Source organism: Dermacentor albipictus, chromosome 10 (assembly GCF_038994185.2).
Source record: "Dermacentor albipictus isolate Rhodes 1998 colony chromosome 10, USDA_Dalb.pri_finalv2, whole genome shotgun sequence".
NCBI lineage: Eukaryota > Metazoa > Arthropoda > Arachnida > Ixodida > Ixodidae > Dermacentor > Dermacentor albipictus.
The window spans coordinates 3,071,209-3,095,167 of NC_091830.1; the positions used below are offsets into that span (position 1 = coordinate 3,071,209).

General features: G+C 47.1%; 1 protein-coding gene and 1 long non-coding RNA gene across 5 annotated transcripts in view; one reads left to right on the forward strand and one right to left on the reverse strand.

The window, feature by feature from the left end:
- Nucleotides 1-23,959, forward strand: part of LOC135911957 (uncharacterized) — a 179,166-nt gene that overhangs the window by 142,572 nt on the left and 12,635 nt on the right. For all 3 annotated transcript variants that reach the window (XR_010567525.2, XR_010567524.2, XR_010567523.2), the window contains exon 4: nucleotides 8,309-8,463. This is a non-coding gene — a long non-coding RNA (uncharacterized lncRNA). The remainder of the gene's footprint in view (nucleotides 1-8,308; nucleotides 8,464-23,959) is intronic.
- LOC135911955 (uncharacterized) lies at nucleotides 8,227-17,958 on the reverse strand. Of its 2 annotated transcripts, XM_065444316.2 has the most exons (4): nucleotides 15,444-16,662; nucleotides 12,342-12,502; nucleotides 10,076-10,271; nucleotides 8,227-8,427 (listed from the first exon to the last, which is right to left on the reverse strand). In XM_065444316.2, exons 1-4 carry the CDS (start codon nucleotides 15,459-15,461, stop codon nucleotides 8,305-8,307), a joined length of 498 nt encoding a protein of 165 aa, XP_065300388.1. In that variant the 5' UTR covers nucleotides 15,462-16,662; the 3' UTR covers nucleotides 8,227-8,304. The 2 variants fall into 2 exon arrangements, with proteins under 2 accessions (XP_065300388.1, XP_065300389.1); XM_065444317.1 differs by lacking the exons at nucleotides 12,342-12,502; nucleotides 15,444-16,662 and adding an exon at nucleotides 17,783-17,958.

Sequence of the window (23,959 nt, forward strand, 5' to 3'; positions counted from 1 at the left end):
CACTTTCCATTCTTTTTTTCAGTTTCGGTGAGCTCAGCAATACCTGGGCATTCATTTTTGTGCTTCGCACTGCGACCGTCTCATTTCCTCGCACTTTTGTCGAAAGCACTCACGACAGAAATGGCACAGTGAAATTTGAACGTTCTTTTGTCCACTCGGCAGTAGACGTAAGCTTTTCAAAGGCAACAGTCCTTTTTAGAATGGGGTAAGTTGTCGGTTGGTGCCCCTTCTTTGCCCTGAAGCATTGCTTTGTACACACTTAGTCCTACCAGCTTTCCGAAACTATTGTAGCTTTCGGAATTGTATGAATGAATGTGTGTTGTTTAGTGGCGCAAGGGGCGGGTACGGAATTGTATAAGAAATTGTAGAAAGTACTGAGTGCTGCAAGTTTGTTGGAATGTACAACACCCACATTCTCAGTGTAACACTGTGCACTTGTGGACTCACTAGTCGCTGACGCTAACAGAAAGGACGCACCGCGCCAGGGCGCGATATATTTTAGAACTCGCGCGCGCACACACACGCACTCACATACATACCGTGGCACCATCTGCTGGATATCTCCGTTTCGTAGAAAGCGACATCACGTGATGCCAGCTGCGAACTTGCAGTGTTGCCAGGTTTAGCTATATATAGCCAATTGGGCTACAGAAAAAATATTTAGCGTCGACTTGGGCGAGTTGGCTATGGCTATATTTGGGCTACTGAAAATCTGCGGCTTAGGTTTGGGCTACACTCGGCGCTTTAACCCACGCGTCAGTAGAGTTACTATACGCTTCAGAGGTGGCTTTCATCCAGAAGAAACAAATCTCGAAGACCATGTTTTAGATGGCTGAGCCGGCAGCGCGGCTGTGTGTGCGTGCGTGAACTGCCCCACCCCCCTCAGTGCACCGTTGACTGAGCTGATGGCTTTTATCTTTGATGGACTTAAAGTTACAACACGCTTTACCATGCCAACATTGGCGCCAGCCACATCGTCTCATCTTCGTCTTATCAGTTTCAGTCATCAGCCACCCGATCATCGGGCTTCGGAATGAGGCTGGGAGTAGTGGGTGCTTCACAGTACACTGTACAGAAATCGCTATGCTCAGAGACGGAGAGAAACATAATAGGATCAGGCAATCATGACACCGGCATGAAAGAAGGGAAGCAAACATAGACGACACGCTCCAGTGTCTTCACGGCCATAATTTCTGGGTGAAGTATAGCACCAGGTACAACTTTCGGTTTGCTCCACGTCTCTGACAGTAAGCTTTACTGCCATTTTGCTTTACCTGCGAGATGAATTTTAACGCGACAGCGTTAAAAGCCCCGTGTTTCAGAAAATCCGGCGACGGCGCCAAAAGTCGGCGTCGCTGCGCGTTTGAGAAAAATGATCCCAAACCACGCAGGCCTTCCGCCTGGCGCATAGGCGTTGCTGAACTAATTGAATTTCTCAAAGTAAAATGCATCACATTCGTACAATTCGACTTCCACACAACCTACAGACATGACAGCGTCGGATTGTAATTTGAATAAATGAGAAAAGACAGTTCTGTTGCGCGGAAACTCAAACACAAACGGTGCCGTTTGAAGCCTGTCTTAAGGAGAATTCGTCAAATCGCACCGGCGCCCACCGGCTTGCCCTGGGTTGACGATGGTTGCATTGGGGCGCCCCGGCGTGCAGCGGTGCGATTTGCCGAATTCGACACTAGTGGGAACGGTGCGCTCGATTCCTTGCAACGCCATCCGGATGGCGCTCGCATCTGCGGCAGCGGCGGCGCCCGCCGTGCGGGGTAAGACAAAAAGAAGAAAGAAACAGAAAGCTCGCTTTCGTGCATACACTCTAAAACAAGTTTACACCCTTTGGGGATTGTCCCCAATCAATGCACTACAAAAAAAGTTTACACCCTTTGACTTGTATTTCGTCCCCAAACAATAATTGTCATCTGTCTTGTCCGCATTTTCTTTCTTTAACGCTGCGAGCCTGGCACTTCCTAGTCACGAACGGCTTGCGCGTTATCAGCTTCACAAAGTATTCTCGGCAGGAAAGTATAGCGAGCGTCGGATTTTCTAGACTCTTAAACAAATGTATGTACGCTTTACCATGCCAACATCGGCGCCAGCCACATCGTCTCATCTTCGTCTTATCAGTTTCAGTCATCAGCCACCCGATCACTTCAGGTCTATATTTGCCACACAACAATAATGGTCGTTTGTCTTACTTGCGTTTCCTTTCTTGAAAACACTGCGCTCACTACTTGCCAGTCCAGAATGTTGTGTCATGCTGATAGCGCGCATGTCGCTTATGACTTGGAACTACGGGGCTCGCAGCGTTAAAGAAAGGAAATGCAGACAAGACAGATGTCGACTATTGTTGTTTGGCAAGACAGAAACCAAAGGCTGTTAACTTTTTTCAGAGTGTATCGTTAGGCGCCAGCGTTTGCTCGTAAACATTACGGTTACATAAGCTACAGTTGCCGGGAACCGTGAGAAGCAGTCAGGGATCTTTGAATGCATTGCATTCCACTCTAAAAGGCGAAGCGTGCTCCAAGTTTTTTGTTCGTGCTGACATTCGAGATTCATTTCGATAGGTTCGCCCTCTGCAGCGACGCCGGAACTTGCGTTTCCGGGACAACCAAGAAGTGTTCTGTGTGCAAGCATGATGTCGCTGTCGATGTCAAGGGTTGACCGTCACAGCGTCACGGACGTTTTGTTACGACGGGTTGCGCAAAAAGAGATTGGCGTAGTCGAATGCGAAACTGTATATACAAATAAAACTGCAAACAAAAATGGCTCTATTTAGCCACAAAACTTTTGCGTCTTTCTTGTGCTTGGTTACATTTGGGCTACAATTTCTCTAGCTTCGGGTTACGTCGCCTCGTCCAACCTGGCAACACTGCTGCAAAGTATTTGGCATCTCCAGTGGTTCAGCCAAAGTTAATCCCGACAGTTTGCACGTTATAAGTGTCGTATGGCTGCCAAACAACCTAGTGCGTACATTCCAGTTTGGTGTGTAGAGCAGCAAAAGTTTTAGCGAGAGAGCAACCTGATACTTTCATATTGATACGTGCGGACAGACAGAAACAAGGGAACAAACTACGATGTATTTACAAGAGCAGCGCAGCCAGAGACCAAGATGGCAACCAGCTCTTGTCAAGCCCAGATGGCCATCTTCGTCTTTCTTGGCGACATGTCGTATAAGCGCCTGTTGCATGGCAAGAATATTGATTATTCAGTTTGCATGATCTTTCATAAAGTGGCTATGGTGTTGGGCTGCTAAGCACGAGGTCGCGGAATCGAATCCCTACCACGGCGGCCGCATTTCAATGGGGGTGAAATGCGAAAACACCCGTGTACTGAGATCTAAGTGCGCGTTAAAGAACCGCAGGTGCTCCAAATTTCCGGAGTCCCCCATTACGGCGTGCCTCACAATCAGATCATGGTTTTGACCCTTAAAACCCCATAATTGAATCTTTCATAAAAGTGCCTATACATGCACTTTTTGCCGCGATAAAAATACTGTTCACAGCAATTTTTGCGAAAAATGCGGTTTGCCAATTTCGCCAGATTATCGCGGAACAATGATTTATCACTTGCATATTATCAAACGTGCAACTTCAACCGCTTATATTTTCGTCTCCTCAATCCGGCGCTTCCGCCGTACGTGCGCACGTAAGACTGTCTTGTTTCTAGTGTGTCATATCAATCGAGTACACTAGAATTACTGCGTGTATCACTTCCTTGACTCTTACGATCGCCATATTTATTAAGCATGAAATGCTTTTAGCTCCCATTGTCGGCGACCCTCAAGTGATTTCGAGCCAAAAGCCAGAGCCGTTATATGAGCACTCAAGGCGAGAATGGAGTGCGAATATCCCGACATCGTTGCGAGATCATCTGGGCACCCAGTCAAAACCTAAGAAAGTGAGGTCTCTGGTCCCCAAGCTTCTGTACAGGATTGTATTACATACGTTAGTTCCTGCTCAAAGAAGCTACAAAAAATATTGCTTCTGAGTTCTTCCTAATCTTTGTTTACAATACCACTCAAGCTGTAACTTCTAGTACGCTGAAGCTTTATTTGTCATTTCCAATAGTGACGTTAAAAAGGCAGAGACAGGGCACCATATACTTGATTGTCATCTTTTGGCACTGAGACAAGGTTGCCTATGCTCCTTTCAACGCCAGCGGTCCATGAGTTCCGCGGCGCGGGATTTGCTCCGCCTCGAGAGATGGCACCACGCTGCCTGACCAAGCCCAAGATAGATGTCCGGCACGCCGCAGGCACCTACCTAAGGCAGAGATCTGCAGCCGACCACTTCGACGCGACAAGAAAAAAAAAGCACCGCCCAAGCACTCCGTACAGATGGTTAACCAGCGAAGCTGAAACGTGCGGCGCCGGTGTTTATCACTGGGTTAATCGCGACAGTTCCTTAAACGACGGCGTCGTAGGCTGCCTGATCCTCGGTACGCAGTTGCATCGTGGCTCGGCTGCTCAAGCCCGTTTTTGTGCCCGTGCTGCAGCATCGGCAGAGCGTAGACGAGCTCGTTCCCGGTTCTGCTCGCGGTGTCGCTGATCGAAAGCTGCTTGCTCATAAGGAGTACGTATGACGCTTGGCCTCCCCGTTTCGGAGCCGGAAAGAAACTGCTGCGCTCGCGCTCGGTTGCGACGGAGACCAACGACGTCACTACTGGCGCAGCCCAGTCGCGTCTCTCTTCCTCTTTTTTTTTCGTGCATGCGCATGGGGTTACGCCGAAGGAGTTTTCGGCGTACAAACGACAGACGGACGGACGGACGAATCGGCTAGCCATATTACAGCTTCGCTGTAAAAATAGCGACAGACGCTGAGCGCAATGCACTGTTGGAAAAAGGAAAGCGATCAAAGGTGGCGGCACCACAGGGGCAGCAAAAGACGCCATATGAACGCATTTGCTATCACATTTATTTGCTGACGCCGACGACTGTCACGACAGTCGTCGGCGTCACCATGATGTTCTGTATAAAGTCAAGTGCGATAACATCGTGGCCGCGCGCCGTATGCTGTAGGTGCGAGCGAAAGCTTGCAAGGGTGAGCCGAGAGGTGTGGTGACACGATGCGGCGGTGTCTTCTCGCGCTCGCAAGCAAAGAATGCGGGGAGATGTACGCACGCTAGGGGGTGGGGGACAGGTTAGTGCGCGTCTCCTCTACTGCTCCATCTGCGGCGGCAGAGCGGGCGTTCTAGGTGGCGTTGTCTGAGAGCGGCAGCGCGTGTCCGAGTGTCGGACAACCTGCGCTCTGTTCGAAGGCTAGTCGGATGGATACAGCTTCTGGCAACGAGTGCGCTGTGGCTTCGCGCGCTCATTTCCCTTTGAAGCGAGATACAGCACCAACGGCAATTCGTTCGCCACTGCTAGCGCTAGCGTTACCACAGCCAGCGTTACCACAGTGACTGTTTGCGGTCGTCGAGTGAGATGTGTTCGTGTTTCTCTGTTCGTGACAACATGTTTCTTAATTAATAAGAGAATGTATACAGCAGTTTATGCAGCTGGTAAAACTGCTAGCTTTACATCGTATAGCTGTGTAATCATTTGATATCGCAATCGATGCTTCGACTGCAGGGTGAAACCTTTACTTTTTTGTTTAATAAAGCCAAACGTCTGGTTCCGTTTTTAAGGGCACGCAGCTTGGACGACCGCATCAGAGTTTCATTTCGTTTTTGCTTCGCTTATTGCGCATTATTACAGCTCTGTACATAGGTCTACGCTAATTCGGAGCGTTGTTTTCGTTCCGAGCTTAAGTTCGGCGCCTATGTGCACTACAAAGCCTCAGATGAGCTTTACGAAATGAAAGCAGCCAGAACCCAGATCCCACGAACACTAAATCGGTTCAAGGAAATTCATGATGCAAACTAGACGCAGATAGAGAACACATATGGTACGAGGGGGGGTGCCATTGTTCGAGCAATTGTCACATCTAGTCCTACATTGGCGCCCGTACTGTTGTATGCGTTATCCGTCTGCGTCTAGTTTGCACCATCAATATTTCCTTGAATATGACTCCCCAACTAGCTCAAACCAAGATTCTGCACAAATCAATCTGAAGTCGCCAAAGAAGACCTTGTGTTTAAAATTCCCACTTCTCTATGAAGTTCTGTCATTTCTGCTCTGGTGCGTTTAGAAATGATTAAAATGGACACAAATGAATCAATGGTGCTGCTGTGTTATCAAGTCACTCATCTACTATATATATATATATATATATATATATATATATATATATATATATATATATGTATATATATATATATATAAAGTGCTGCAAAAGAAAATATCGCAGAAAGTCTGCCAGGAGAAACGCTTAGGCAGCTTCAAGGTAAACTCGACTCGTCTAACTGCTTTCACAAGACAAAAAGATTCAACACATTTTTCGGGCATTTATCATTTCCTATGATTATGATTTCTTATCACTATGATTTCTTCGGACTGTATGAAAGGACTGCTTCATTTCTGAGGACTCTATGAGCAGACTTTTAACGTGAAGAATTCTTCACTTAACGGCCCTCGGTATATTGCATGGTGCTGCTCTTCACAGAATACGCTTGCAGTTATTTGTTCTGTCACGGCCCCTGCCTTGTTATTCAGTGGTCGTGATAATACATGTACACATGTATATTAACGTTGTACGGCCGATGGAGGCAAGCTAGAGCAAACTGGCCTTCATTAGCCTTGAATGTTACACGACAAAGAAGTACCAGTTAGCGCACCTCTGTTGTGCGTAATCAAGCAATAAATCTAGCATAGAACAAGAACGTATGTCGTCAGCTCATGATCTCTTTAGAGCACCCCAATCTCCCAATAAAAATCCCTAAGGCAATCAACGGCTTCTCTGATTTCCTGAAATTTGTTATATTTACGCTACCTTAATTCCAAAGCAGCTGGTTATGCGCCTCCCAGGCTGATATAACATGGTATGTGGGCGCACCCTGTAGCGCCCGCTTTGAGCAGTGGAGCAATGACTCGGCAATAAAGCATGCATGCAATGTTGGCTTAAAGCTAAAGCCAGCAGACCGCTTAACGGAAGAAAAAACAAGAGAGAGACCTCTCTAGTCTGGTCTCGTTTTCCTACTTAAGTGTTTGCAATGAACATGGGCCAATTAGCCCAGCAGTCCATTTTACTAAGCATGTGCTGATATTTGCATACCGGCGTCGCTTGTGAACAGTGTTGTGCTTAAACCTAAATATTGCAGTATATGCTATAGTTTGGACCCCTGCCGTATGTAAACATAAACATTGCATTGCTTGGACATTAACATAAACATTGCATGGAAATCGCATTGCAAACACGTGGCACGAGGAGGAAAAATAAAGATGTACGCATCGCCTGTGATTGAGTGATATTTAACGGTCAGCTGCACTTACATCTGCAACAAGTGCGCGGTATCTCCATAATTTTTCTTGTACAATTTGTCCAGTTCATGTTTATAAAACACACATGAAACTGGGAAAAGTGCTTAACTATTCATAATTGCGCACCGAAACTGAATACACAGTTCAGTTAATTATATTTACAAGCAAGAAACGTATCGTCCATTGCAGACGGAACACTGCTCTGGGAAGCAATATTTTCGGCTGGCACATCAGACACAGGAGAAGCGTAGACTAACAACTGCTTACTGACAGCTATTTAATGACAGCTTCTCTGTTTATTGACAAAGAAGTCAGCGCTTTTTGCGCCTATAATTTGCTAGTTCTTTACGTCCATGTCGAAAATATCGCTTCGCAGCGCAGTCTTCCATCGTATCACAGAACCAAGTGCTCGCTACACTAATTATTTGTCTACTAATATAAATCCTAACGTGAAGTAGCTGGTTTTCTTTTATTTGTGTAGCTACACGAAATGTTATACATGATTTTATTCCGGAGTAGACACATAGTAAAAATTACGCGTAATTAAAGAAAATACGGATATCTACAAATTGTTATTTTAAAAATTCCCTACTGCAGCTTTTGTTACTTTACCCTGGGCGACAGAGGCGTTTTCTTCTACTCGCTTAATACTTGAACAGACATTTGCTTTTTAGCAGATTCTTCGCAATAATATAGCGTCTCTCACTACTCCGAAATCATAAATGCCTCCCACAGTTTTCTGAATACACTCTCTTCGTTGAAAGTGTAGTAGCACATTTGGCCTGAGACAAAAGAGTTTTCCCGTGGAAAGTCATTTTCATCAACCCACTCAAACACTTAAGCAAGGCCGATGCAGGAAATGTGGCAAATATAACATTTATTAAATTGAAGCGCGCGTGAACTTATTGATTTCCTGAATAACTATTTGGTTTGTGCTTTCAGTCTTCTTCGCCCTCTTGCCCATGGCCAGGGAAACCTCGGCCGCCTCCTATAAGAATGGTCTCGACATCGTTCTCGCTCGTGGAGTTGTCGGCCCCTGTGGTGGTGGCGGTCGCCTCTGGCTGCAATTGTTAAGCGTATGCTGTGAAGCACCGCAGGTGAGATGAAAGGTTGACCGCGACACTAAGGCACCACAATTTGCAAGAGCGTCATCAAAGGAGTTGACCACTCTGCACCGTTGCAACTTGTCAAGTCTGGTCGCTATACGAGACACATTTTCGTACTCTTATAAGGGTAAATAAAGGAACAAACCGTGAAAACTATGAAATTTGTTGAATAGAAACACTTCACTGTTGTATACAGCAGAGCTTATACGTAAGAATGTGACGCCAACTACACAGAGAAAAGGAGAGGAGCCTCGTCATTACTGTGTTAATGCTGAACGAGTATCAACTGAATTGTACCATGCCCTTGGAACTTTGATAGTAGTAAATCATTTATAATAAAATTCTATTACACTTTATGAGAACACAAAAATTGAATACAGTTAGGCCACTTCTATTCGAATTTCCTGCTACATATAATCTTTACTAACATCCCAAGAGGGAAACACGGCTCTGGAGTCGAATCCAAAGTGCACTTACAATGGGTATAGTCGAATAGTTTTTGTGCGATTGGCAAGGATTTGCTCCGAATGCATATTGGTGCTCTTATTTGTTTTTCTTATGGTGTGCTGTGTTGTAGCCTTATGGTGTTATCGGAGCAGCTAAGTACTCTTCATTAAGGATTATTGATTTGATTGTGTAATTTCCAGAGCATAAATTCATCACGACAATTTCGAGTGTGTGTGCTGCTATAGCTGCACAATGATTGGTCATTAACACTAAACGCGCGTAATCATTTCTGCAGTACAGAATTATATTTCTTTATGGTGTTCTGAAAACTATGCTAATGTATAAATTATAGACTAAAGTGTCGAAAGTGTTGTCATTGAAGCAACATGAGAAAATTAGCTTTTATAACTTCAATAAGCGAATGCACTATATCATACAGCGCCCCTGTGTTTTGGATATTCCGCGGACTATTGGTAATTTTAGTTCTGGCTGAAGTGGCGGCGCATGTGGACACTGGTGCCAGAATTCCCTGTAGTATACTTTGTGTTAAACCCTAAAATTCACCAATCTCTACATATTTAATTAAATTAAATTATGGGGTTTTACGTGCTAAAACCATTTTCTGAATATGACGCACGCCGTAGTGGGGGACTCCGGAAATTTGGACCACCTGGGGTTCTTTAACGTGCACCTAAATCTAAGTACAAGGGTGCTTTCGCCTTTTGTGCCCATCGAAATGCGGCCGCCTTGGCCGGGATTCGATCCCGTGACCTCGTGCCCAGCAGCCCAACACCATAACCACTAAGCAACCACGGCGGGTTCCTGCACATTTCTTCCGGTCTATATGCGGGCGCATGCCACCCTCGACGCAAGCCCTTCGGATTGACATTAGGGACAGAACATCAACAGCGCCGACTTCAAGAAGGGCTTCTGCAGTGTGCCAGTGATTCCGAGAAAACAAAAGACATAGCTTCGCGTTCAGTTCGTGGCTTATCACAGTAGATGGTACACGAAACACACCTAACATTCCGCCGCCATTTTATTATTAATTTTTTTTGGGGGGTGGGGCGTCGCTCTTTCATATCGCTCATTTCGCAAATGATTACTCGATATTTCACGTCCCAGGTTAAAACAGATGGTTTCAATATCCGCTCACCGTGGGATAGACCAGATCCGTCTCGGTGTCGTCCTTGTCTGCCTGCTCCACGAAGACCACGAGTGCGAACAGCAGCACACACGACACAATCAAGATGCCGGGCAAATTGCGACGGAAGAATGACTTCTCGAGTGGCAGGCTGCCTGAAGTCAAAATTTGCGTCTTGTTCAGGTAGCTGGGTGCCTCCTTCAGGTACCTGCGGCGAATGAATCGGCAGCATCGCCACGTGCTAGGGCACCCCACAGCGCACTTGCAGCATTACCGAAGAGAAGGAATCCGTAACTGTGGAGTAAAACATTGCATTAGTCTGCGAAACCAAATGCGAGATCCCGTAATGTTCAAGCCCGAACCCCTTGATTTCCATGATCTTCAAACAATGGCGAGACATACTGGGACTAATAAAAGCACACACGGAGGACAAGAAAGCCATGAAGTGTGGATACTCTGCACTGCCAAGAAAGTCCCAGTCAGGGCAAGCAAAAATGACAAAGAAAGCCGAATTGCGCTGCTGTTAAGGAACAGTCATGATGTACGTCTGTAAACGCGGTATTATCAAGGTGGTCATTCATCGGGTCGCTTTTTAAATATGTTCACGTGGACAACTATAAAAATGAAGGTGGAAGGTTAAAGGAAATTAGCAACACCATTTCGTAAGAACGAGCCCCATGCACACACATGTTGATGTGTTGTTCACAGAAACTAAGCGAAAATAAGGAGCATAAAGGGGTGTTATGTATTATTTCTCTAGCTTGAATTGGTGGCAGAAGAAGAGCAGAGCAAGGGGTCCACTACTGCTCTGGCCTCAATCACCTGTGACCAAGCCTACATAACATGCAGACACCATGATGTTGGCGTGGGCATGTTTGCGTATATTTCAAGAAAAGCGCAGGATCAAAATATTTCGGATCACAATCAGGCATGTGCACACATAAAGTAACAAAAAAATATTAACTGCACGCTACTGTTTTTCCTGCATGAACAAAATATGTTTTGCAGGTCTGTAGGTAAGCGCTGAGAACTATTTTTTGTTCAACTGCAGACTGAAAGCGCGGTGTTCCGCCGCGTACAATAACCCTACGCATCGTGGCTGGGTGGGCCGTTGCTGTACTAAGCTCTATTACAAGCAGCTGTAAATCTCTGTTACCATGCGTGTCGCGATGTCCTCCTTCAGGGTCACAGCCAAGTACTGTAGGGAGGGTATCCACACGTTGATACTGATGTCAGTAGTATCCATCATATATGAATGCGCCTATGGGTGAAATCGGTCTTACGGTACCTCAGTGAATATACTGGAACCTAGCAAATGAGTACTATTGATGTCCCCGTAACTGCGCATGCTAAACAGGTGTTTACTGACATTAAATTATCTACCTGTGCTCCTGAAAATATACTGCAGTACGTTAAGCAGAGAAAGGCAAAGAAGAAAAGGGATAAATATGGAGGTTTTAGTTTAAGGAGAATGCGGCAATTATTTATGCTGTCTTCTGTGCCTCTGGTTACCTTCACTTGCTAACCGCGTTTTTACGATTTGTTATTCTTTATTTCTTTAACCGTTTATTAAAGACAGATGTACAAACAAATGCATTAGAGGACTCGGCTAGAGGCTAATTTGAGTTCGACAACAATCTCGCCGCTGCCACCATTTGTAAGCGTTGGGGATCGTAGGGACGAACTTGGGAGGAACTAGCCGAACAGGGTTTATTTAAAGCATTTACATTTTAAACAAGAGATACATTCGACAGTCGAGCATGGCTCCCAAATGGAGCACGCAAGACGAAGCATACAGCATGCGAGCACGAAGCACACACTGACGAGCACGCAACTCACGAGTACGAACACGAGCACAGAGCACGACGACGAGCACGATCACAGAGCACGACGACGAGCACACTCTAGCAGCCGACAACAGCTGCTTATAAACACTCTATTAGTCCCTAGTTCTCTAGGTAAGAGAACCGTTCGACCAGTCATCGAAGTTGACGCGCCGGTTCCCCGAGCTGACCCCCGCGGCGCGGCTGCCGGTTGCTCATTGTCTTGCGCCTCTAAATTCCAGAGCTGCCTTTCTCCTGTAGTCGCCACGAGTGTTAGCAGATGTGAGAAATCCTGGGGCCCTCGTACCACAACGCCCCCTTTGGTTAGGGAAAGCTCTTCTTGCTGCAGAGAGACCATGACGAACCGGCAAATCAACCAACAATACGTTGGGTGCCAAACGTGGCCCGCCCTGCTGTCGTCACCAATTCTCCAAATGAAGCGCATGGTGGATTACCGCTGTCGTCCTCGCTGGTTCTCCGAAGGGCGCCAGCACCGCGGGTTGATCGAAGCACGTACAGTGGGCTGAAATAGCTTTGCAGAGCAGTACCCCTGCAGGCCAGTCCTAAGAGCTTCTCCATGGCCCGGGAAATCTCGCCTGGCCAGTGCTGACAACCGCTGGGCAGGAAGAGAATGGCTGGCGAGCAAGAAGATGGCTTTGCTCTCTGCAACCCCTGCGCACTTGGAATGCCTTCAGCCATCTCACAACAACCGGCACAGAAGAGTCGATCCCAGCAACACAATACCACTCAGCGTGCAAACGCCCGGAATCAGCTGTTAACCCACCTATCAGGCTTCCTATCAAAATTTCAATGCAAGCCGCTCAACTGGGAACCCCAAATTTTACACCAAAATTTCGTGCCGCCAAAGCCAGCCTTCACGTTCCCCCTGTGTTCGACCAAACCTGACCGTCGCGATGCACAAGAGTAAATGTTTACGCAGAACTAAACCGAAGGCTCTCAACCACCAATACCCGAACATAACTTAAGCAGCCTAACTTCACGAACAGCCTGTTCTTACCCTATCACAGTGGCGTACTTATCTAACGTACTGTTGCCACTGAACAGTCTGGCCAACTCCACAGGTACGTAATCAGAATCGCGTTAGCATTGTGGTCCCTATTCTGAACACGTGCTTGCGTCACACGCAAATGTTCCAACACGCTTATTCACCTGTCTTTCTCTAGTCCATACAGGACACGTAACTTAAACGAACAACTAAACTTGAGTAACTTACGCACACCGCAGAACCCTTAAAAACGCGTCTGCTAATAACTCATTCCACGCAAGCTTATTAGAGAAGTCATAACACGGCCGCACTCAACACACACGAGCAACCCAGTCATAAACCTCCTGCTTCCTTCCGTCCGCACAGGACGCGCGCTAATGGAACTACGAACGCTTCTCAGTGCAAAGGATGCACCAACTGAAAATCTACGCGCTTAACCTAAGAAAATTCAAAAACACTTATAAAAAGAGGTTAACCAATACACACTGGTGTTACCATAGGCCTCTCAACGACAACCTTGACCTTCAGGTTACTCACAAGAAAAGAAAGCCTATCTAATCATTAATTAACAACTCGCGAGACTGAATGTTTACATAAAACACCTCTTTCAAACCACGGAGCTTCTCAAACGACAACACAAACAAAGCTCATACCTCATATATTGAAGTAAACTTTAGTCTCAAATCGCGACAATTTTCCAATGCTCAAAATTAAAACAAAACAACACCTTTCACTTCTACGGAAGCTCCCTTGGCCTCCCGTTTCAAATGTTTATGACTGACTCATACTTCTGAGCCGTACTCGAGGTGGCCGCGGTTCGAAAGCTATTCTGGCTACCCAGGAACAACAAAAGGGCTGACGCACTATCAGCTCCTTCAAGACGTTACAGTCTCCTGCCAATTTGAGTCCTGGCGCCCCGCTTTCATTACTATAACTCGACTGACCGCGTCGCTACACCCTATCACCTTGTCTCGTCTTGCCACCTTGCGCTCCTTCGCACTACATGCTGTACTCCGGAAAGAACGACGGAACAACGAGGAACGTAACTGCCCCATGCCCTCTGTCCGCGTTCGCACAGAAAATGTTTCTCGGTCTCTTTTTGACCGGTGGCCTGAACGTGCTTCATGCGCCAACACCGTTAACGACGACCGCACCTTTCTTGTCCTCGTGCCTTGGCTTTTTGCGTCTTTCGCCGTCTTTGGCTGCGCTACTTTATTTACCGCTTTCTGATCTTTGCGGCGCTTCTTTGTGCGGTGCTTTCTCTTGGAATTCCCTTTCATGCCACTTTCTCACGCCTCGTGCTGGCCGGTACACATTTCGTCGGCCCGGATCGGTCTCCTACCCGCACAGTCTTATTGACTTTCATTTAAATCAACTCTCTCTCTCTGCCTCGATTGGCGGACAGCTCAACCGAGTCTGGAACAATGAAGCAGGTTTCACTCGAGCTATGCAACTCGCACTCTTGCGAATTGCCCTCTACTGCAACGCCCAGCTCGCGCTGTGCCTCGGCACACAGCCCGTAGGTCTCGATCGCTGTGTCACACGCACAGTCTGAATGATTCCTAACTAAATCATTCCTCTCTTGGCTACTTAGACTGGCGGAGAGCCGCACCGATCCCTGAACAATGCAGTTGTCTTCCCTTTGAGCTACGCACCTCGCAATCCTGCTACCTGCCCTCAACTGCACCGTCCAGCTGGCACTTCACTTCGGCACGCAGATCTGGCTCGACATGGGTGCTCGCGTCTGTCGGGTCAACAGTGCTGTGTACCTCGCTAACTACCTTGTCAACATTGTATGCGACGCACACGCGCGGCTGGCCTAGTTGTCTCTACAGTGCTCTGTTGGCACATCACCTCGTCGCTCTCACTACGGCATTTAACGGCCTCCCTTGTCACTAAGGCCTCGTTAGCTGCCAGTACTTTGAGTGAACCTATGAACGTGCTGCTAACCTCAAAGGTACTACTACTTCTTTCGGGTTTCGACCGAAATCTGCTATCGACTTCTTCCCACTTTCGCTGCGTTCAGCCTACAGATTTCTCAAGCCGCTGTTGACTTTGCTCGATTAACTGCTCAAAACCTCCAATCTCTTTGTTCAATGCATCAATGTACTGCCTCGTTGTTTCTGTTAGGCCTTCTCCCTGCGAAATTCTGTTTAGTTCCTGCCAAGCTTTTTCCTGTTCTTGCCTTAATTCTTTCTGTTCTTGCCTAATTGCTTCCTGTTCTCGTTTTTTTTTCTTAGAATTCTTTTACCCATTTGTTCTATGAATTGCAAATCATTGCCACTTTTCAAAATGGTCTCACGAATCTCTGATTCCTTCAAGGCCTCCACTACGTTTACCTCAATCTCTTCACACGACCACAACAGGTCAGCTCTCGTCAAGCACAATAGGACCATGGTCGCTACTTTAAGCTTTGGCTCTGCTGTCACACAATACTTTCTGCGATACCTACGCAAATCAAAATACAAGTAAAAGATCCCCAGCGAATAAAATCCACAAACACAGAGAAATTGACGCCTGGTAAATCTTACAGCCAAAACCAAACGCTTACCCAATGAAGCAGCACCATATCAGCAGTCCTTCTCCGCCATATCCAGTCAGTTGCAAGAGGTGGTCAATCCCAAGTCGCCTCCAACTTGATCAGGATACCGGTCGGTCTCCATGTGCAAAAGTCCGTGAGCAGCCGTTGCTGTCTCCTGAGTCGTAGGCCAATCTATGAGCCGTAGGCCAATCTCCCTGCTGCCATCCAGTTAGATTTTGAGGACGATCCCACCGCTGGCATACAGTTGTTGGAGTTGGCGGTTGTAGGGAGGACCTTGACTCTTCGTCGGGACTTAGGCGTGCAGGATTTATTTACAGTACTTACATTTTAAACAAGAGATGCATTCGACAGTCGAGCGTGGCTCCCAAATGGAGCACGCAAGACTAAGCATACAGCATGCGAGCACGAAGCTCACGAGTACGTACACGAGCACAGAGCACGACGATGAGCACGATGACAGAGCACGACGACGAGCACACACTAGCAGCCGACAACAGCTGCTTATAAACACCCCACTGGTCCCTAGTTCCCTAGGAGAGAGAACCGTTCGACTAGTCATCGAAGTTGACCCGCCAGTTGCCCATTATCTTGAGTCTTGAAAGGCGCGTGGCTTCTCCGAGCTGACCCCCGCAGAGCGGCTGCCGGTTGCTCATTGTCTTGCGCCTCTAAATTCCAGAGCTGCCTTTCTCCTGTAGTCGCCACGAGTGTCAGCAGACTGTGACAAATCCTAGGGCCCCCGTACCACAAAGCCCCCTTTGGTTAGGGAAAGCTCTTCTTGCTGCAGAGAGACCATGACGAACCGGCAAATCAACCAACAATACGCTGGGTGCCAAACGTGGCCCGCCCTGCTGTCGTCACTGATTCTCCGAACGAGGCGCATGGTGGATTAGCGCTGTCGTCCTCGCTGGTTCCCCGAAGGGCGCCAGCACCGCGGGTCGATCGAAGCACGTGCAGCGGGCTGAAATAGCTTTGCAGAGCAGTACCCCTGCAGGCCGATCCTAACAGGCTATAGTTGCCTGACTAGGCGGAGCCACTCTTGCAGCTGCGGCAGGAGGCCAAAACTGGAAGAGCCCTTTAAATAACACATAGACACGTGTATAAAAAATACAGCAGATCCAACGAGTTGCAGTCTACATAAAGCGAAGCTACGTGAAAGTACATGCATGAAGACTCGAAACACGAGTACACGCACGCACGCACACACACACAGCATGCGCATACGTTCTACCGCAATTTGAATTCATTCTATCCGCAAGAAGTCTTTACTCCCGCATTACTGTGCAGCCGCGTATGCGCGAAGATGAGCTTTCTCGTTCTTTTTTAAATGCGTAAGCGTTTCTATTCCTACTGACGAGGAAAAAAGTCCGTCCGTCCGTCACGCAAGGTGATCGCTTGATAGGGCCCGCAGCAGCTAATGAATTGACCTTCGTGCTGCCCCTCGCTTCAATGCGTACTAAGCGGCGAAAATGCAGCGCACAGGAAGCTATCAGCACTCTGTGCACAATGTCCATATCGCAGAACGCTTTCAAGGTAGGGGCCGCGCGGCCGCACCATACGCCGCCGCCACCTGGGTGCGATGGATCACGGTTGATAATGCTTCGCCGCGTATGAATAAGGCTCTAAAGAGCGATAACGGCTTACAATGATAGGAACGTCATCAGTGCACATCAAGTCGGCAATACAGTGCGTCACTACGTTTCTTCAATGCTAATCGCATTGACGCCGACATTCGTCGTGATATAGGTTCTGTTGGAAGTTTCACTGTGATTTTTAGAATATACTTATAGTGGGAGAAATTTTGTCCTTGAAAGTGTCTATGTGCGGTGATATTGTTGTATCTTATGTGTTTGCTGGAATATGGCTGTAAAGTGGAAAATATATTTTTTTCTGCAGTTATTTGGTTCTGATATAAGTAGGAATAAGCTGTAATGATTTTACTCATATTTAGTAGCAGTCGTTAATTTGCGTGATTTGTACTGATCCATAGGACCGTAACTACCTTTTGGCCATGGGGATTGAACTATTGAAGCATTGTATGTTTTATGTCCGTAAAGAATCAAATTGAATTGAAATGGGCCTAGACTGCTATCATTTGCAGGGGCCCAAGAATGAGGTATAAACTGAAACGGAGAGACAGTAGAAAAACGTAAATCAGTCGAAAGTAGGTATGTGGCAGCGCCAGGCACTGTTCTTAGAAATGAATTCGTGCATTCGGCCGCTAGATCTGTCGCCTGTCGGGACCACTGTTTGATATATTTTCATCTAACAGTGGCCGGCTGCCTGAGAAAGGTATCTGTATAGCATGACAAAACAGGTCGCGGCAGGCCGTTGAGGAGGCGTTCCCGTACCTGTTGATGCCGTGTTCATAGGCGCTCTTCTCTGGCCCAGCAATCTCTAGCGCCACCAATGCCTCTACAGGGGGAGGAACCTCCTTGGTAGACTTGCGCCTGTTTCCCATGGACGACCTCCTCTTGACATCTTTGGTGGTGCTTGGCTTCGTCGCCGTGCCGGTCATTGTTCTTCCTCTTTCTCTTTCTTTAACGTGTACGAATTCAATATTTCTCTTTACCGCTCCTTAGCCACGAGCTGAAAGTGTTGGTCTGCCCCACAGTATTCAACATGAGGAGATGCCAAGATATATCTGCAATTTTATGTTCGTCTAAAAATATAGTAGGCTCACATTTTCAGTCGACGTGTTCACGTTCACAACCAACTGGCTTTGGGTCGATGCTGTCGAACAAAGCTCGTACACGGTATATGTCGCTGGTTCCATTTAATTGCGATAGCAATTATATGGACACTCCAGGCGCATTTCTACCGTCGCCTTCACCGCGATGTTCCGTGAAAATTATTCGTGCGAGTGAAGGTGTGCGCACATACAGGAGAGGCGGAAACGCTCTGCCTGTTCCACGTCTTTGTAGTCAGCCGAGTCGAGTACGGTCTCCCCTACCGAGAACTTAGTAAGGCCGAGGTCGGACAAGCTGATGCGCTGATTCGCACCGCCTACAAGGCTGCCCTCGGACTACCGACAGGAACACCTACGGACCGCTTTCTAGCCTTTGGGATCTACAACACCTTTGAGGAGCTGAGAGGCGCGGTCCTCATATCGCAACGAGAAAGACTCAGCCTCACGCCCAGGGGTAGACAGGTTCTACGTGGCTTAGTGCATCCCATGCGGCCGCAATACAGCCACGAAGAACTCGTACTCCTTTCCACCAATATCCGAACCCAAATCCACACGGCGCCAATACCGAAAAACAGGAATCTCTTGTACCCTCTTGTACCCTTGTACCCACCGAGCACGTCACGACGCCAGAGCTAAACAACTCACAAAACAGCACGTAACTGACCTACACACTTTACATGGACGCAGCCCGCTGTGGCACACAAGGTTTTTCGCTCGCCATCGTTGGCTCGGCCCGCAGGTCAAGGGTATTCACCTGCGCCTCAGCCAAGACCTGCTCGGCCAACACTGCGGAAGCCCTAGCGGTCGCCGTCGCAGTCAAAACCAATGAAGCCATGAGGCAGTGGCCTCATATCCTCACGGATTCTCAAATAGCATGCCGTTATTTCACTGGTGGCCGTGATCCTGCGTTTGTCGCCCTCCTCTTAGGTACAATATTACATCAGAAACACAGAATCCTAAGGTGCCCGGGACACATCGCAGCCACGGTCAACGACAAAACGGACAGTGCAGCTCGAGCTATGACACACTGAGCGGGTGTCCCCTGTCCAGACACCCACCTCCCGTCCCAGGCGCCCCACGCGCCCCGGGATAACCTAGAACACCAGCGTCGCGAGAGACAGCGCTACCTGCCGCCCCACCCTCAGTTAGGTCTAAGGTAAGCGTATGAGTGGCGCCGCCCGCAAATAAATTCATACCCGCACTTACGCTTAAAACGTGCCATCCACCACACCGCATATGTGGGAACTTGCCCGCGGTGCGGAGGCCAGCCAACTCTCGCCCACATTACGTGGGAATGAGACCTCAAGCCACCCAAAATTACTACGCCTCACATTCCGGCGCAAAAATTCAGAGCGGAGCATTGGAAGACCTGGCTCGCCAGCAAGGAAAAGGAAGGCTAAGGAGCACTTCTTTACCAAGCACAGCGGCCTGCTGAGGTCAGTGGAGCCCTGGACTAGGGGCCCCACCCACCTGCTTCCACAACCCTTTCCTTATACAATAAACGTTCTTCAGTCAATCTATCACCGAGTTTCATCACCGTCGGTACTGCGTCTGGGATGTTCGCTTGCTGAGTAGGCCAACCAGTCGCAGCGAAGTACGCGCACCGCGTGCTCCGCTGGATTCCTTGCACCACCACCAGATGGCGCTCGCCTCCGCGCATCCGTGGCGCCGGCCGTGCGGGTGCAAAAAAAGATCCATAAAGCTCGCCTTCCCGCATCTGCGGCTGCACGGTTAATGCTGAAATAAACTCTTCTTGTTGACAGAATGAATTCGAATTACCCTGCGTGCACATGCGCATGCTGCCTCTGAAACCATGATACGCCCAAGGCATTCGTAGCACTCGCTAGTAGTCAGAAACTCCTTTTAAAAACGGATCGGCATAATGTGTGTAAACCCGCGCTTGTGTGTTTGTGCGTGCGTGCGTGTTTCGACTCTTTATGCACTCGCACAAAGCTTCGCTGTATACAGACTCGAACTCGTTTGATCTGCTACGTTTTATTTACTTCAGTTTGTAACTTATAATAAAATAATTAAGAAAATCATTATTGCAGAACTCAGGATGTTTTACGCGAATAAATATATACCTTGAGCAGTATGAACAAAGGTAATGCTGTGATTTCTTATTCATCTTCTCTCTAAGGCATGCACTCGTCTTCAGTTTTGCTTATCGTTGTTTATAAGACCTTATGCAAACACCATGCAAGGCTGCTCTAGAGAGAGTAAAACGGCGCAACGAGGCCGCCGCACAATCCGGACTTTATCATGCGTAACCGTCTGCGAGTCATCCTCATGCAAGTTTAGCAAAGGTAAAGGTAAAAACTACGGTCACTATGGGAGAAATGTAAAAAGGAAGACAATGGCCCAGTGCTTAAACGACAAACAAAACAAAGCTTCATACATAATTACGTTAAGGACGAACTCACATTCGCTATCATATATTTTCGCAAGCGTGAGTGAGACAGCGGAGAACTTTCGTTGCGGGAAACTCGAAAATGTGCGTAGTTGCTCCGTTCCCGCGAGTATGAGGACGACAAAAAGAGAAAAAAAAAGAAATGAGAAAATAAGACAGCGAGCAGCATTTCTTGGATTATTGTCGAGCTTAGAAATGGCCTGGTGTTCCTGCGTGTCCATGCAACTTTAAAAAGCACTGCCCACATTTGCGGTTTTATGCGCTTTATTACAACTTTGAAATCGTTATTACTTATGTCTCTGTTTTTCTTCGGTACACTCTGCTGAACTTCAGAAAAGTTCTGAAAACAGCACCGTACAGAGCAGAATGCGGTAGCTAGGCAAGCCCTATGTAGAATTCTCTATATTCAATTCTGAAGCACGTAAACTTAACGCGACAGCTTTCAGGCTTCCCCGTAACGCAAATAAGCTATGGCCCCCGCTTTCAAAAGGGGATTATAAATAATAAGATCCTAGATAGATGGAGAGTGGTAGAAAGAAGGAGCGGTGCAGACAGAAGTTGAAGCTGCAAGACAAGTTCATTTCAGATGGAGGTGCGCTATTCATTCTGCAAAAACAAAAGTGCAGTACAGAAGGAGGCGCCGAACGTAAGGAGCTGTCGGTACGATCTGCTGGTAAAACACAAACGGTGACTGTTACAAAAAGAAAATTAGTGGAAATACGGAGGAAATACCGGGAGATACGATCTCTCCAATGCTATTCACAGCGTGTTTACAGGAGGTATTCAGAGACCTGGATTGGGAAGAAATGGCGATAAAAGTTAATGGAGAATACCTTAGTAACTTGCGATTCACTGATGATATTGCCTCGCTTAGTAACTCAGGGGACCAACTGCAATGTATGCTCACTGACCTCGAGAGGCAAAGCAGAAGAGTGGGTCTAAAAATTAATCTGCAGAAAACTAAAGTAATGTTTAACACTCTTGGAAGAGAACAGCAATTTACAATTTACAACAGCAATTTACAGCAAATGGAAGTCGTAACGGAATACATCTACTTAGGGCAGGTAGTGACTGCGGATCCGGATCATGAGACGGAAATAATCAGAAGAATAAGAATGGGCTGGGATGCGTTTGGCAGGCATTCTCAGATCATGAACAGCAGGTTGCCATTATCCCTCAAGAGAAAAGTGTATAATAGCTGTGTCTTACCAGTACTCACCTACGGGGCGGAAACCTGGAGGCTTACGAAAAGGGTTCTACTCAAATTGAGGACGACGCAACGAGCTATGGAAAGAAGAATGATAGGTGTAACGTTAAGGGATAAGAAAAGAGCAGATTGGGTGAGGGAACAAACGCGAGTTAATGACATCTTAGTTGAAATCAAGAAAAAGAAATGGGCATGGGCAGGGCATGTAATGAGGAGGGAAGATAACCGGTGGTCATTAAGGGTTACGGACTGGATTCCAAGGGAAGGGAAGCGTAGCAGGGGGGGGGGGGAGGCAGAAAGTTAGATGGGCGGATGAGATTAAGAAGTTTGCAGGGACGGCATGGCCACAATTAGTACATGACCGGGGTTGTTGGAGAAATATGGGAGAGGCCTTTGCCCTGCAGTGGGTGTAAACAGGCTGATGATGATGAAGTTTTAAAAATACATAATAGTAATTACAGTGAACCAGCTAATAGCAAACACAGTGAACCACAGCTTCTCCGACTTATAATAACTAAGTAAAGGATAGCGCAAGTACGAATTTACATAGAAATGCATCTAAACAAGGTAATAAAATAAACCCTCACTCTATTTAAGAAGGTATTTTATAATATGACAATATTCGGTCTTGTGCGTTCATTTCACATGAATTGAATGTATTACGATGTCGTGTTCCCTAAAATTTAAATGTAGGTTTGCCATGCGCAGACCTTGACATAAGCAGAAGAAGTTTGGTGCACTCTGAAAATCAGATGTGGTTATCATCTGGGAAACAATTGTTGTCAATAGCTTCTCTCACTTGCATGTCGCGTGAGCGTAAAAATTGGCAGTTTGGCCCGAAGTCGAAGCCTTGAGCTTCTCACGCGGCGTTGTAGCGCACGAGAGGGCTTTTGCGGCGCGATGCAGCTTGCGAGACTATGGCGGAGAGGAAGGCGCTGCTGTCCAGGCATCTGGCGTTGCGCAGCAGCCGGGACTCCCAACGCGGTGGCTGCAATGACGGCAGCGCTGTTGCAGGCATCGCCGCCCTCGCGGTGAGGCCGACCGGTGTATGTCAGTGCCCGGATGAAAGGATCGGATAAGTTGGCTTTAACGTTCCGCTAAGGCTGGCGTATACGCCACGTCGCGCTATGCACGCAGCAGCAGGTCAGTAGGAACGCCGATGTGCGCACCTGCATTGTCGTTTTCGCAGGCGAACAGCACTGCGCGTCTCTGAAGGCCCTTCAAATTTTCATGCGCCGTCGATACCGGGACGGCGCGACGATGACGGCGCGAGCGCGGGTCGAGTGTTCGCATATTAACTGTTGCTGTAAAAACTGTCTGTGATAGTTTTTGCTCCAATTTTCGCAGTGGGAAAAAAATGAGGTTGGCTTACAGGTAGGTATTCGCTACTTGTCTAAAATGCGCTAAATGACACCAGTTTGATGCCATATTTGGTAAGCGCTGAAGACGTCCTAAATTAATACGATATGTTTTGCCTCGACGTGATAAGCATTGAGAAAGGTGAGTACGAATGTACGCGAAATAGAAGGATAGCTCGTAAGCGCGAGTTTTGATATTGGTGTGAATTCCAAAGAGATCTTTCTTGATTACTAAGCTAATCTCACTATAAAAAATTATTTCTGGCTTTTTAAAGTGATGTATAGGAAATAGATTTTCTGTAGAATTAGATCAGATAAGATCACAAATACTCACATGCATCTCATTGCTGGCATGCCCTGAGATATTTGGGAATGGTGAAATAATTTTGCTCGGCCACCGCTGCAATAAATTTCAAGCGGCTTGTTGCATTTAAAATGAATCCACATCTAGTAACCGTATCAGAAAAAGTGTATTTTTGATTTATGCCATGAATTCTTTTTTAAACATATTTGAAAATTGCAAATAAGAACAGCTCAGCAGACATCGAGTTTAGAATTCTGTAACAGCAATAAAATTATATCACAATTCTGTACACTGCGCCGATTACGACATCTAAAACGGGCGAAATTGATGTATTATGCAAGGCAATGAAAGATGCCTCTATTTCGTGAATGGGACTTCTGCAGAACCCCACTAAAGAAATTTCAGATACGCTGAGAACTCGCATACCATATTTCTCCGGTATTGACGCTCTCACCCTTGCGTATTACAGAACGTCGATATCTCGTTCTGCTGCAGAGTTAAGGATTTGCAAACTTTCTGCCTATATTTTTTTAAATGTTACTAATTTTGGACAATTCCTG

Bases quoted from the DNA above. Each gene is read 5' to 3' on its own strand.
- LOC135911955 (XM_065444316.2), bottom strand. The intron at 10,272-12,341 runs GTAATCCACCAT...CATTCGCCGCAG, and splicing joins AACCAGCGAGGACGACAGCG to GTACCTGAAGGAGGCACCCA. The intron at 8,428-10,075 runs GTGAGCGGATAT...TAACAATTGCAG, and splicing joins CGGATCTGGTCTATCCCACG to CCAGAGGCGACCGCCACCAC.